The sequence below is a fragment of the Apium graveolens genome, chromosome 2 (assembly GCF_009905375.1).
Source record: "Apium graveolens cultivar Ventura chromosome 2, ASM990537v1, whole genome shotgun sequence".
Lineage (NCBI taxonomy): Eukaryota > Viridiplantae > Streptophyta > Magnoliopsida > Apiales > Apiaceae > Apium > Apium graveolens.
In genome coordinates, this window is record NC_133648.1 from 105,756,739 (window position 1) to 105,769,922 (window position 13,184).

The window sequence follows — 13,184 nt, forward strand, 5'->3', positions numbered from 1 at the left end:
TTATTTTATTTTATAGCTTTATTTAACATGTCATGTAGCTCATGCATATACCATGATCCCTTTTGCGTTGCTTTACCAATTGATTTGTGATGTTGATGCGAGTGGAGTGATAGCGTTAAAGTGATGTTGAGTCTTGTAGGTTGACGTGCATGCTAGAAACACTTGTAAATTCACTAAGTCTTAGAGAATAATTAAGGACTAGATTGTTGTTATGGTTTGATGGTTTTCAAGGTTAATCTATTGATTATGCTTAGAATTTATAATAGGTTCTTAGTGATAAAAGGCATGAAAAGAAAAATTGGAGTAAAAAGTGGAATTCATTGCTAATTATGGCTAGGCGTCAAATGGCTAGTAGCCGGCTCGTATTTTTATACGAGTAGTCTAGGGTTGAGCAAGATGGAGCGAAACGTACTTGCTCAGAAATTTTGAAAAAATATAAAAAAAAAGAGAGAAGAAAAGAAAAGAATAAATAGAGAGTAAATGCATAATTGATCACGAGTGGGCTCTTTGGTATTCGAGTTATTAAGTTCTTAGGGGACTTTGTGCCTAGTGACCTAAGGCTTTTATAGTCTGGGATCCGCTAACCTAACGCTCGCTACATAGATGCCATTGTATAAGTCTTTTGTGGACCTCACTCATTGCACGGTCAAATAAGCATTTGTGGGTTGTGTTAAATAAAAAGCATGATTCGGTAATAAGCTCCAATAATCTTGAAGAGTTATAAGTCATTTTGTGCCTAGAATTTTATTCTTCATATAATCATGTGATTACCTTGAGGATAGTCGAGTTATGATAATTGATCTAGTTTCGAAGCATATCTGTTAAGCATCCGCACACACCACGTTTCCAGTTGTATGTTAGTTTGCATGATTTGATTGATCTTTATTCGCCTAATTTTATTTGTTGAGATGTCGTAAGTTGGTTGGTTTGGTTGTAGTAAGGGGGATCGCTGTATTTCATATAGATTGCATTCATGCATGTTTTTTGTTTTATTTTTGAGTCTGTGACACTTGAGGACAAACATCGATTTAAGTTTGGGGGTGTGATAAGTGTTATTTTATACCACTTAGAACGTCTTATAATAGCTTAAATTGATGTCTTGAAATCAAGTATTTTGTGTATTTGATGTATTTTTCTAGTGTTTGTGCATTTCAGGGTATTATTTGCATTTCTGGAGAGATTTCATCAAGAATAAGCCTTGGCATATGTTTGGCATTGCAAGTGTGAAGATAGGAGCAGAATGCAGCAAGAAACGGGAGCAAAAACAGAGCATTTTCTAGAAGGGGTCTGAGCGCTCGCTTAGCTCTGCTGAGCGACCGCTCAGGAAGCTGAGCGCCCGCTCAAGAATGCTGAGCGGCCGCTCAGGGACGGAATTTTAAAATAATTATATTAGACTCCTGATTATGTTAAGCTTCCAACTTCTGAGTTAGCTGGGTTTTATGGGACTCCTATATAAGAAATATTCAGAGACGTTTCACATAGTGTTGGATCGTAGTAATAATCGAGGAGCGAGGAGATAAGGAAGAAGACTGTTTTAGCACATCGCAACGAAGAGGAAGCATATTTTCTTGTGATTTTTTATTTTGTTGTAGCGTTGGATGCTAGTTTTCTTTATTTTGAACCTATTTACTCTTGTGACGTACTCTGATTTAATATAAGTAGTTTTAATTATTCTCGAGTGTTATTATCATGTTTTCATATGAACCCATGATGACGATGAGTTCTATCATGGGCTAATCGTGATCATGGGGTCGTAACAGATTTACTATGGAATTCTTTAGTTAGTGTTTAATACCTTAGTGTGTGATGATTGTATGATATCTAGTATTGGTTGTGCTTATTCGTCTTATGTGTGTCGCGAACATATAAGATAGGGTGTTAATCTCTTGTGAAGCGACGGTGGATCTTGAGGTTTAGAACTTTCCATGCTAGCATAGGTTCATGTATGAGTATGCATGATTAGTGGGTAACTCTAACCGTTTTACTTGCCCTGTGTAATCATAAGGAATAACTTGTGCTTAAATCGTTATGTTGTCAAATTCTGTAGACATATAGGGTCTCAACATTATTGATGCCTATTCAACTTATGTCTTAATTGTGGATGCTTGGTAGAATGGTATTAGTACAATGAAAGTTGGATTTTATCAGTTTCGTGTTGTTCGATTAATATCATCATTGTTGCATGCTAAGGGTAATGGCAATGACTATTGAAGGAAGTAGTAATGAAGTTGTGATCTCATGTGTATTTTAATATTGTCAATTCAAGTGTCAATTAAGTGCTTAATTCTCGTAGTTAATTGTAGTTAATAATTAGTTAATCAAATCTAAGTGTTATTGTCTTAACATTGAGAAGTAATTATACATTGATGAGTGAGTGTTAATTGAACATAATTAGTCTGAGTCTCTGTGGAACGAACTAGAAAGTATTCTATATTACTTGCGAACGTGTATACTTGCGTGTATTATTAGCGCGTATTTTTTCCCTAACAATAGACCCAATGTGAGATCCTACATGTCTGTTGTGTCATAAGTAATTCTCACAGTGATTATGATGTAATGGTCCTTCGACTTGAAATCATTATATTTTTATATGATGATTAATATACTTTGATTAAATCAAAAGTTGCCTTTGACCGGGTAATGATAAACGTGGACTTCGGGTATATTAAGAATCGTGTGAGAAATATGAATGATCTAGAAATGATTTAACCCTCCTAATTTTGGAGAGATATTATTGGCCTCTTGTGTGAGCTAGACTGTAATATATAATAGATGATGTCAAAGAATTATGCCTCAGAAGAATGTCAAAGATTACTGGAGGTAATAATATCATCAACATCAGGCAAGAGCACAATATCAAAGGATGGAAGATTTCTGAATATAAAAGCTGGCTCTTTGTCAAGTTATAGGATAGGGATGTTAGCTAGATATCCTAAGCCAGATTTGCTGAAACTAATAGAGGCTCTAGCTGACACCCCCATTCTAGAAGAATTAGAAATACTTGTGCAAATTAAGAACATTATTGAGAAAGAATCAGACAGCTCAGTCTTTACTCAATTATTGTAAACTGTCCAATGTACAATTGTTGTATCGGCTTTTGTATCATTTTATTTTCATTCTTTAACTTAGGGTTAGTCTTGTTAACAGGCATGAATTTGTGATAAGCAATCTTCTCACAAATTGGGGGAGATTGTTGTGCAAGACATGCCTGTATCATAACAAGACTAAGTCATACTGACAACCCTAAGATTAGTTGTATTGTAACCTTAATCTGTAATTCATACTTGTAACACTTAATGTCTATAAAATGTAAATGGAGCAGACTGGAGCATTTTTCTCTAAACAGTGTCAAGCCTAAGAATTCTATCTGGAAGAAAATCAAGAAGATCATGCCTCAGAAGAATTATGAAGAAGCTTGGAGTTGAATAAATCTGTTTGGTGTAAAACATTCTAAGTCAAGATCTCTACAAGTCACAGAATTAGTGTTATAGAGAAATCATTCGAGAATTCCAGAATGACTTATCGAGAAGTCATTTAAACTTCAGAGAGTACCGACGGATGAGTAACATCTACCCGACTGATGAGCAATATCTACTCGACGGATGAGGAATGTCTACTCGACGGATAAACCATCACTACTCGACGGATAAACAACATCCACCGGGTATAGAGAACTCTGGAATTGTCTGTCGAGAACTCAGAGATATTGACAAGTATACATTCATTAGAGAACTCTGAGTTATCGATAAGCCAAAGTCCATTAGAGAACTCTGAGTTATCGATAAACCAAAATTCACTAGAGAACTCAGAGTTGTCGATAAGTCGAAGCAACAATGAAGTTTCATAGATATCGACAAGCCAACATGCCTATCGAGATGTCGAGTTCTCTACGGCTTAATTGGAGATCTCGAAGTGAAGAAATTTCTCTAAGTACAGAATTGCAGAACAGTTCAATATCCAAGGTTGCAAATCAACAAATAATTCACACAGCTGGATTGACAAGTCTACAAAAAGCAGCTTGAGAGATGTGCAAGATCAACGACAAAGATTAACTGACAGAGGAGATTAAAGTAATCACGGGAAGCTAAAGATATGCTAAGCCAGAAATGGAAGATTTGCTTTTCTATAAATAGAAATGACAAGTGACAGTTTAGAAAAGATAATAGCATGTTTGTTATCCACCATGTAAACCAGCAGTTAACTGAGTTATAAAGTTAACAATGGTCCTCTAGTTAAGAAAAGAAGAACAATCAGATTAGAAAAATAGTGTGTTCTCTCTCAAGAAAGAAGCTAAGTTCTAAAACAAGAACTTAGAGATTTTGTAGCAAAACACTGCTTGATTTTTAATATAAAATTAAGTGAGTTTTGAAGATCTTTGTTTTACATATTTGCTCAGCTATTTATGTTTAACATCCATTCTACTAAATCATTAACAACAACCAACTGCTAAAGCCTAAGTCGATCGAAAATCAAACATTTAAGCTAAAACACATTCACCCCCCCCCTGTGTTGTATTCATACCTAACATAGACTATGAATTGGCGTCGTGCTCAAATGTTGATTTGAAGTGATAGTCTACTCATTGATCAAGGAAACCTGGATTAAACCATGAAGATGATGACACATTACATGCCTCGAGCTTAATCTATAATATTTGGTTAAAGAGATTATATTACATTGTACATTATTCACAAAAGGTTTAATCGATCACTGATTTAATTATTATTACTTGGATATCAATGATGTATTACTAGATGCCACTCATTGTTTATAATTTAAATATAAAATATTTAAATTATTGTCAACGTAATAATTACCTATAGGGTCGTACACAGAAAGCTTGGAGGAATATTTAATTCAAATTCAGCTTTGAATTAAATAGGAAATTAGAATTATTTATTTTTAATTAAGTAGGACTTAATTAATGGAATAAAATAATTTCGAATTTATATATTTTATTTTCGAATTTATATATTATTAAATCTGAAATATAGTTGTTATTTGATAATTGAGTTAGACTTAATTATTAAATAAATATAATTTTATATTTTAATAAACTCTAACTTGGATTAGGGTTAGGACTGTTTTTGACCTCTCTATATAAACATCCTTAAGGCTAAAATTAGGGTTACGTTTTTATTAGATAAAAACATAAAACCCTAGCAGCTAAAAGTGTGTGTGTGTGTGTGAGAGAGAGGGAGAGAGAGAGAGAGAAAGCGATAGAGGAAAACAGGTTCATTCTTGGTTCTAGTACACGCTTCCTCCGTACCGGCTTTCGTGTGGATACCTCTACGATGTAGATCGTTAAGACGGAATACGCGGTGTTCGGTTAAAGCTAGGATCTCCTTTTGACAATCATAATCGAAAAGCTCTTTAAGGTAAACATCTCATCCACGAATTAAATATTGTTTTTTGCATGGATCCTGCGGTGGATTTCGGTTTTATTCTGTTTTTACGGTTTTATTTATTGTTTATGTTGTGTTTTTATACCCCGAAACCCAACAATAATTGTGATGAACTTGGTCACTTTGTCACAGAATGCAGGAAGCCAAAGAAGCTGAAGAAAGATAAGGCATATTTGGAACTTGAAGCTAAGTATGAAGCGCTTTTGAATAAGCAACAAGGAAAAGCTTATATTGCTAAGGAAAAAGTTGGGATGACACAGATGATGAAGATGATGGTGAAGAAATATGGAAATTATACTCTCATAGCCTTGGAGGAAGAAGACTCATCTGCATTAAAATCTGAGGTACTTATCTGTATCATCATTGATTTGAATGCTTCATAATATAAGGAAGTTGTTGAAAAGATGAGTGTAGAAATGTTTCGAATTCACACAAGCATGGTGGCTGCTACTGAGAAAATGAGTAGACTATCAAAAGGGAATGAAAAACTTGAAATTGAGAAACAAGAACCAGAGCTGCAGCTTGTAAGTATAGAAGTAGTTAGACAAGAAAATGAATATCTTAAAAATAAGCTGAAATGTGCAGGGGAAATAGAAGCTGTATTGAGAGATGAAATTGAGAAAAATGATCTTAAGCTTAAGTCATTTAAAAATGCCTCTCAATCGGTTGGTCAATATCATGAGAAGAACAAATCATGTGCGAACATAGCAATTAGATTGAACTATGAGGCTGGTTCATCTAAAAAAATGTCAAGTTCACAAAGGCAAGGAAAATGTGAACAAAGAAGTCCATGTTGTGTTTCAAAAGGTAATGCACCTTTGTTCAAAATTTGTGAGGTGAATTTCAGTGAAGATGAGCTCATCATCAAGCAAGAAATTGCAGATTAAGATGAAGAAAAGAAAAATGTCAAATCAACTGTCAACACTGATAGTGAGATAAAGTTTGAGCCTAATTCAGTCATCAAAACACCAGTAACTGAAATAAAAAAAAGTGCAAGAAAGAAAAAGAACAAAAATGGAAAGATAGGTGTCAACAAAAGTAACAACTATGCCTATGTTGCAAATGCTCCCAAAAAGCAGTGTCAAAGATGTGGCTCAACAAATCACCTAACTTATCTTTGTAAAAAGATTGTTAGTGAGCCAAAATATGGAGCTTGTAAGTACAATGAAGCTCAAGCTGATGACCCCTACTATTTCTGTGACAAGTTTGATTACATTCCACGCAACATGAAAGTTATGACTATCTGTCATAAGTTAAGAAAAGATCTAAAAGAAGTTAATTTTAGATCTGTGCTCAAAGAAGAAAATGTTAATTAAACTAAGAAAGATGTCTCTTTTGATTGTTCAAGTTATACTCCTGTTAACTCTGTCAAAAAACCTCTCTATATAAATATCCTTAAGGCTAAAATTCGGGTTACATTTTTATTATATGAAAACATAAAACCCTAGCAGCTAAAAGTGTGTGTGAGAGAGAGGGGAAAACAGGTCCATTCTTGGTGCTAATACATGCCTCCTCCGTACCGGATTTCGTGTGGATACCTCTACGACATAGATCGTTAAGGCGGGATACGTGGTGTTCAGTTAAAGCTAGGATCTCCTTTTGACAATCATAATCATAAAGCTCTTTAAGGAAAATATCTCAGCCATGAATTAAATATTGTTTTTCACATGGATTCTGGGTTTCGGTTTAATTCTGTTTTATGGTTTTATTTATTATTTCCGTTGTGTTTTTATACCCCGAAACCCAATAATAAATGTGATGAACTTGGTCATTTTACCACAGAATGCAGAAAGCCAAAGAAGTTGAAGAAAGATAAGGCATATCTGGAACTTGAAGCTAAGTATGAAGCGCTTTTGAAGAAGCAACAAGGAAAGGCTTATATTGCTAAGGAAAAAGTTAGGATGACACAGATGATGAAGATGATGGTGAAGAATATGGAAATTATACTCTCATGGCTCTGGAGGAAGGAGAATCATTTGCATTAAAATTCGAGTTACCTATCACTACAAGAAACAGGTCAAAAGACATCGGTTATAAACTGATGTTAAAAGTTTTTAAAAGCGATGTATTTGCATGTATAGAGAAAGGTTCAGAGTTTTAGACATCGGTTTTAGACCGATGTCTAAGATACCATTAGACAACAGTTCTAACTTGAAAACTGATGTCTTTTTTTCTAATATATTAGATTTTAACACATGATCACGAGTTCAATAATAGTTTATATTTTAATTTCTGTCAATTTAAGCATGCGACACACGAAGAAAAAAAATACAAAGACAACATTTATGAAAATTAGGACGTTGTAAATAAGTACTTTTAACATCAGTTATTTTATGAACTGATGTAAAGTATAATATTAGACATCAGTTATGTAAGCTTGTATTTAAGATAACTTTTGAACTGTTGTTAAAGATGTAATTTAACATCGGTCATCTTAAACTAAACTGATGTTTTGTTCATAAAAGACATCAGTTACTATGTAATAAGCTGATGTTAAACCTCTATAGGATATTAGTTATTTGTTAGGTTTGATTGATATATGAAACCTGTTCTTAAGACCAAACATGCATTCAATTGGCCAACTACATTTCAGTATACAAAAATCAATATACCAAAACCAAACATGCATTTAATTGGCCAACTGCATTGTCCAATTTATCCAATATCAAAACTAACTAAATATTCCAAATTACCCATCCAATATCGAAACTAATTACATAATTAACCATTCAATATTGAAACTACAACAATATCAACACAAATCCATTATCCACTAATTCATCCAGTCATATGGAACATGTCACTAAGCCAACCTACATGTCACTGAACCAACCTACTTCTGTCTTTGGTTCTTGTCTAAGGATCATGCCTCTTCTCTCTTTGAACCCCTCTAGTCCTCATATTCGACCCTGTTGCTGGTGAACAAAGTAGAGGGTATCTTACTATAAAAGTACAACTACCACGTGCATGTTCCAGATGATTCAATATGGCTAATAGATGATCTACAACAATTATATTAAGTAAACTATAAGTTCCATAACTAAATTTGCCACTTTCAGAAGATTAATAAGTCACTGGCTAAGAAATTAAAGGAATATTACAAAATGTAAAATCTGAGGAAAAATTCAGGCGAATTTACTATGATTTAAATAGATAATCATGAAATAGGGGCTTGTAGACTACAATGAAAGAAAGGGAAACTTATATGCAATGGCGAGAGAAGAATTCAGTTAGGTGGTCTAGAACTGATAAATTATTTTCTGCACAAGGCATAAACTTTATGTCTCGTAAAAAATCTAAACTATCAAATAGCATCATTAAGTAAAATTTTAATTCAATAGCTTCAGCCCTGATCAATTATTAATGTAAAAATAATTAATAGTAACTTGTAAAGGATATGCTTTGCAACAGCTTCAGCCCTGATCAAATATAGTAAATTGTTTTCAGAGAGATAGACTTATATCATGTGAAAGCAAAGGATGCTAATATACTTGAATTTAAATCATGAAAAATCCAAGACTGGTTTTGATTTTTGAAATAGATGAATATTTAGTAAAGAAGAAAATTTGGTATGTAAAATTTCAAACAGTATGCATCGCAAATTCAGAATATGATTTACACGTGTTGAGCATGGATAATATATTAAAGGAAGCCGCTATCTGCCTTCTTTTAAAATCAATCACAATGACAGGCTCCTTATTTAAGTATTTAACTAACCCCAAAGAGGATGAGATCCTTTCTCTCAGTGTCCGAGCATTCAACATAGTTTCCGTAGTTGTAAAAGTCTAAGAGACCACTAGAGAAGATGGCATATTTTTAAACTCCCAATTCCCAAATAGGAAGTGGACGATATGACCACAATATTATGGAGTCTTGTCGACATAGTATCCTGTCCAATGGTTTTCTTCTAATTATTTCAGTTTGTGTTTGTTGTCCTCTGATGGTATGTCTACTCCATTACGAAAATTATTTTATGGTTTAAAACTTCCACAGTGAACATATGGAAGAGACATATAGATGAACTTAGATAAAGTTGGATCATATCTCTTCCTAAGTTGCTTTTCTCAGATCTTCAAACATAAAATTAGCAGATACCTTGGGCTTTAAAGTGTCATTGTGTGCCAAAACCTAACACTGATCCTTCTCAAGAACAAAAGCCTCATTCTTTTCATCTTTTGACACCATTTCATAACCTTCAACAACAGCCAATCTATGAACCAGAAGATTCTATGACTTTTCAGGGTCCTTCACAACTACAACATCTCCAACAAAAACATCTCTGCCAAATATACAGTCATGAAAGCTGAAGGTAGTGCTGCATGAGCACGTATAATCACATCAAACCACCAACACCAGATAGTTATTTCAGAAAGGCAAGTAAAATAAGGATTGTACAACAAATATATTTAAAGGTGCTAGGATAAGGGATGAACTAAAGTTAAATGGTGCCTCCTTAAAAGTTAGAGAAACCCTCTGGCATGTCCAAAAACCACTCAAAATCTTGTAGGAGCCATATATGAGAGTAGTAGACTATATAGAGAACACTTAAAATCTTGTAGGATACAAGAGTGCTGTCAGATGGAATGGTATTTATGTGAGCTATTCAAGTCCATAAGGCACGGAACCATATATTTTAAACAGTTTGAAAAATTCTTTAGTTTTAAAAGCTACTATTTTAACCAAGTATAAAACAAGCCAGTCTAGTTGATACCACTGGATGGAAAACCTGAAGTCTAGGGAAATTGGGTGATGAAATACAGGTAAACAATTGTGCTCAGATATCCACATATCAGCATTTTATTTGCAGGTGCCCTCAGGGTTGCGCAGCGTTACTATCCCTAGCATTTTTCCATGGTTTTCTTTTTCTTATCGTCCTCCCTCTCTTATCTTATTATCATCTAACCATGTAATTAGATCAATAACCCAATTACTTACATTCAATACAACTTCTTTAAAATTAAACAAACCTTGAGAAACTTAGGTCAGTTTCACAAGCTAAAATATTTGTTGTTGATTCACCAAACACCTTGCTTCCCTTCTTGGCATCTGTCAGACAAGACAGATTTAGATAAACCCTTCTTGTTCGAGTTCGACATCAAGAATCTGTTTTCATGAAGTATATTCTCGGACAACGATCTATGGATGAATGACCTAATATGCATAACACGGGTAATTAGAGCAACGCAATATACATCTACACATATCTACACATAATTATAAAAAAGACAAAATGCATCCGCAAGAGATTAGAGAAGGGAAAATACATCAGCTTTATAAGACAAGTACACAATTTCCATGAGTTCTGCATATTGCATATTACTAGTAAACTAAGAACAATATCCATTAGCTTCATAGTTACTTCAGCTAGTCCATACCTTACATTCTCATCAGCGTATTGCTGACCATAACAATATGCACTATAATGTTGGGCGGTATCCAACTCCCAAACTTCAGGTTTTCTATCCAGTGGCTTAAAATGCCCCAAGAACCTACCATCTCGAGTAAATTGAGATGCTTCTATAGTGTCTGCTCGTTTTAGCAATATCCCCTCCAGCATTTCTTTTGAGCCCTTCCCTTTTTTCAGCAGATGATGAGATTCTAGGTCTTTGCATACTGTTACCACTTTCATTTACACTGCTTGTAGCTTCATTGTCACTGCTATCGCCATTTGTCTTGGTACCACTTACTTTACTGTCTATATTCTCACGATTTTATGTACCCTGCTTGTCACCAGTTTCAAAAGAGTTTAATGCTTCAAGATTATCCAAATTCATATACATAGAAAACACTCATTAGGCATGATCGATCTAGACTATCTCAAATCAAGATTATGTAGAGTTGATATGGCCACAGCTATCAAGTGTGCTGGAAATACAATATGTGCTTTCTGTTTATGAACAAGAAACACGCGCAAATTTGATCACAAAATAGCAAAGAATTAGTATCCAGTAACTGAAAATACGGTGACCTAACTTGCCTTCATAACCATACTGGTAGGTCTGCTCTGATTTGGCGATTTCGGAATAGAAGCTAGCAATTTTTCTTCAAGTTCAGCTTCTATCACATTCTGAGAAAACAGTGAATAAACTTCAAAAATAGTAAATAACTAAGGATATTATATATGCATCAAACAGTTTTACCTTGGATTCTTGTTCCAGAATCAGCTCTTCTTCTGCACTTCTTCCCATAATGCTTTCACAAGGGAGATCTTCACAGAAATAATTACTCTACTTTTTTGAGTAGAGGTAACAGATAAGGTCTTATACTCTTCTTCATACACCCAAACCGGGTTCTACGTTACTAAGTACACTCAAAACTAGTCTACCAAATGGAATATACAAAAATATGTATTAAACATAAAACCCCCAAAATAACACATGCCAATAAATTCAAAAAACACAAAAATAAATAGTTTGCTAAAAGGGTATATGAATTTACTTCTTTGTAACTAGGTGGCGGCAAATCAGCAACACGAGTAAACCTCCGGACAGGCAATAAATCAACAGCTTGGCATGGAGTCAGGGGCTTCTTCATCACCTATACCATCATCAACAAACAAATTCATGTAAAATCGTTAGCACCCTTTTATTGAATGTTATAAGAAATGAACAAAGAACCTCTTCATCACCGAAGAGACGGGTTTTAGAGCCTCAGCCAGCTTGTTGAGATTAAGCTCTTGCATTATTTTCTTGTTTTCTTCCACTCTCTTTCTCCGTAACTCCCAGATATGTTGGGAGAAAAAACAAAATTTAAACAAAATATAAAGAAATATTAGCCCAATCTTGGTAATTAAATATGGGTTCCACTTATTGTAGAAATCAAACTAAGAAATTGAAGATGTGTTGAACTAATTTTACTCCATTTGTACCTAATTGAAATTATGGTTTACATATTCTTAAAATGGGGGTTGTGTTGTGAAATGGTAAATTTAGGCTTTGAACCTTGAATAGGGAGCGAGAGCAGATGAGAGAAGAGTAGAGGAGAGTAGAGAGAGAGAGAGATAGGCGAAGTGAGGGGAGAAGAAAGGGGGAATAGTGGAATAAATTTTGGGGCGGGGGGAAATTAGAATTTTAGTTAAGGGGGAACGTATATTGCACTATAGTTGTTCTTTTTTATTTTTATTTTAAAAATTGAGATTAGACAATAGTTATGTTTTAAACCGATGTCTACAAACCCTTTAACATAAAATAAAAACTAAGCGATGTTAAAAAACTTGTTAACATCGGTGGCTTTTCGAACCGTTGTTAAAAGTGTGATGTCTTTTGCACTGATTTTTGTAGTGTATCATAACCATCATTGATTTGAATGCTTCATAATATAAGGAAACTGTTGAAAAGATGAGTGTAGAAATGTTTCACATTCACATAAGCATGGTGGCTGCTACTAAGGAAATTAGTAGACTATCAAAAGGGAATGAAAAACTTGAAATTGAGAAACAAGAAGCAGAGATGCAGCTTGTAAGTCTAGAAATAGTTAGACAAGAAAATGAATATTTTAAAAATAAGCTGAAATGTGCAGGGGAAGTAGAAACTGTATTGAGAGATGAAATTGAGAAAAAATGATCTTAATCTTAAGTCATTTAAAAATTCTTCTCAATTGGTTGGTCAATATCATGAGAAGAACAAATCATGTGCGAACATAGTAATTAGATTGAACTATGAGGCTGGTTCATCTAAAAAATGTTAAGTTGACAAAGGCAAGGAAAATGTGAACAATGAAGATGAAGAAAAGAAAAATATCAAATCAACTGTCAACACTGATAGTGAGAAAAAGACTGAG

The 13,184-nt window shown here is 34.1% G+C and overlaps 1 protein-coding gene across 16 annotated transcripts; it reads right to left on the minus strand.

The window, feature by feature from the left end:
- Positions 1-8,014: 8,014 nt before the first annotated feature.
- Positions 8,015-12,453, minus strand: LOC141707716 (uncharacterized). 16 transcript variants are annotated; one of them, XM_074511053.1, is made up of 7 exons: positions 12,034-12,453; positions 11,844-11,942; positions 11,546-11,632; positions 11,383-11,472; positions 10,781-11,125; positions 10,373-10,451; positions 8,015-8,320 (listed from the first exon to the last, which is right to left on the minus strand). In XM_074511053.1, exons 1-5 carry the CDS (start codon positions 12,085-12,087, stop codon positions 11,117-11,119), a joined length of 339 nt encoding a protein of 112 aa, XP_074367154.1. In that variant the 5' UTR covers positions 12,088-12,453; the 3' UTR covers positions 8,015-8,320; positions 10,373-10,451; positions 10,781-11,116. The 16 variants fall into 16 exon arrangements, 5 of the variants coding, with proteins under 5 accessions (XP_074367154.1, XP_074367153.1, XP_074367152.1 ...); XM_074511052.1 differs by having other exon boundaries at positions 8,015-9,720; XR_012569144.1 differs by having other exon boundaries at positions 8,015-10,556; positions 11,546-11,613.
- Positions 12,454-13,184: the final 731 nt, after the last annotated feature.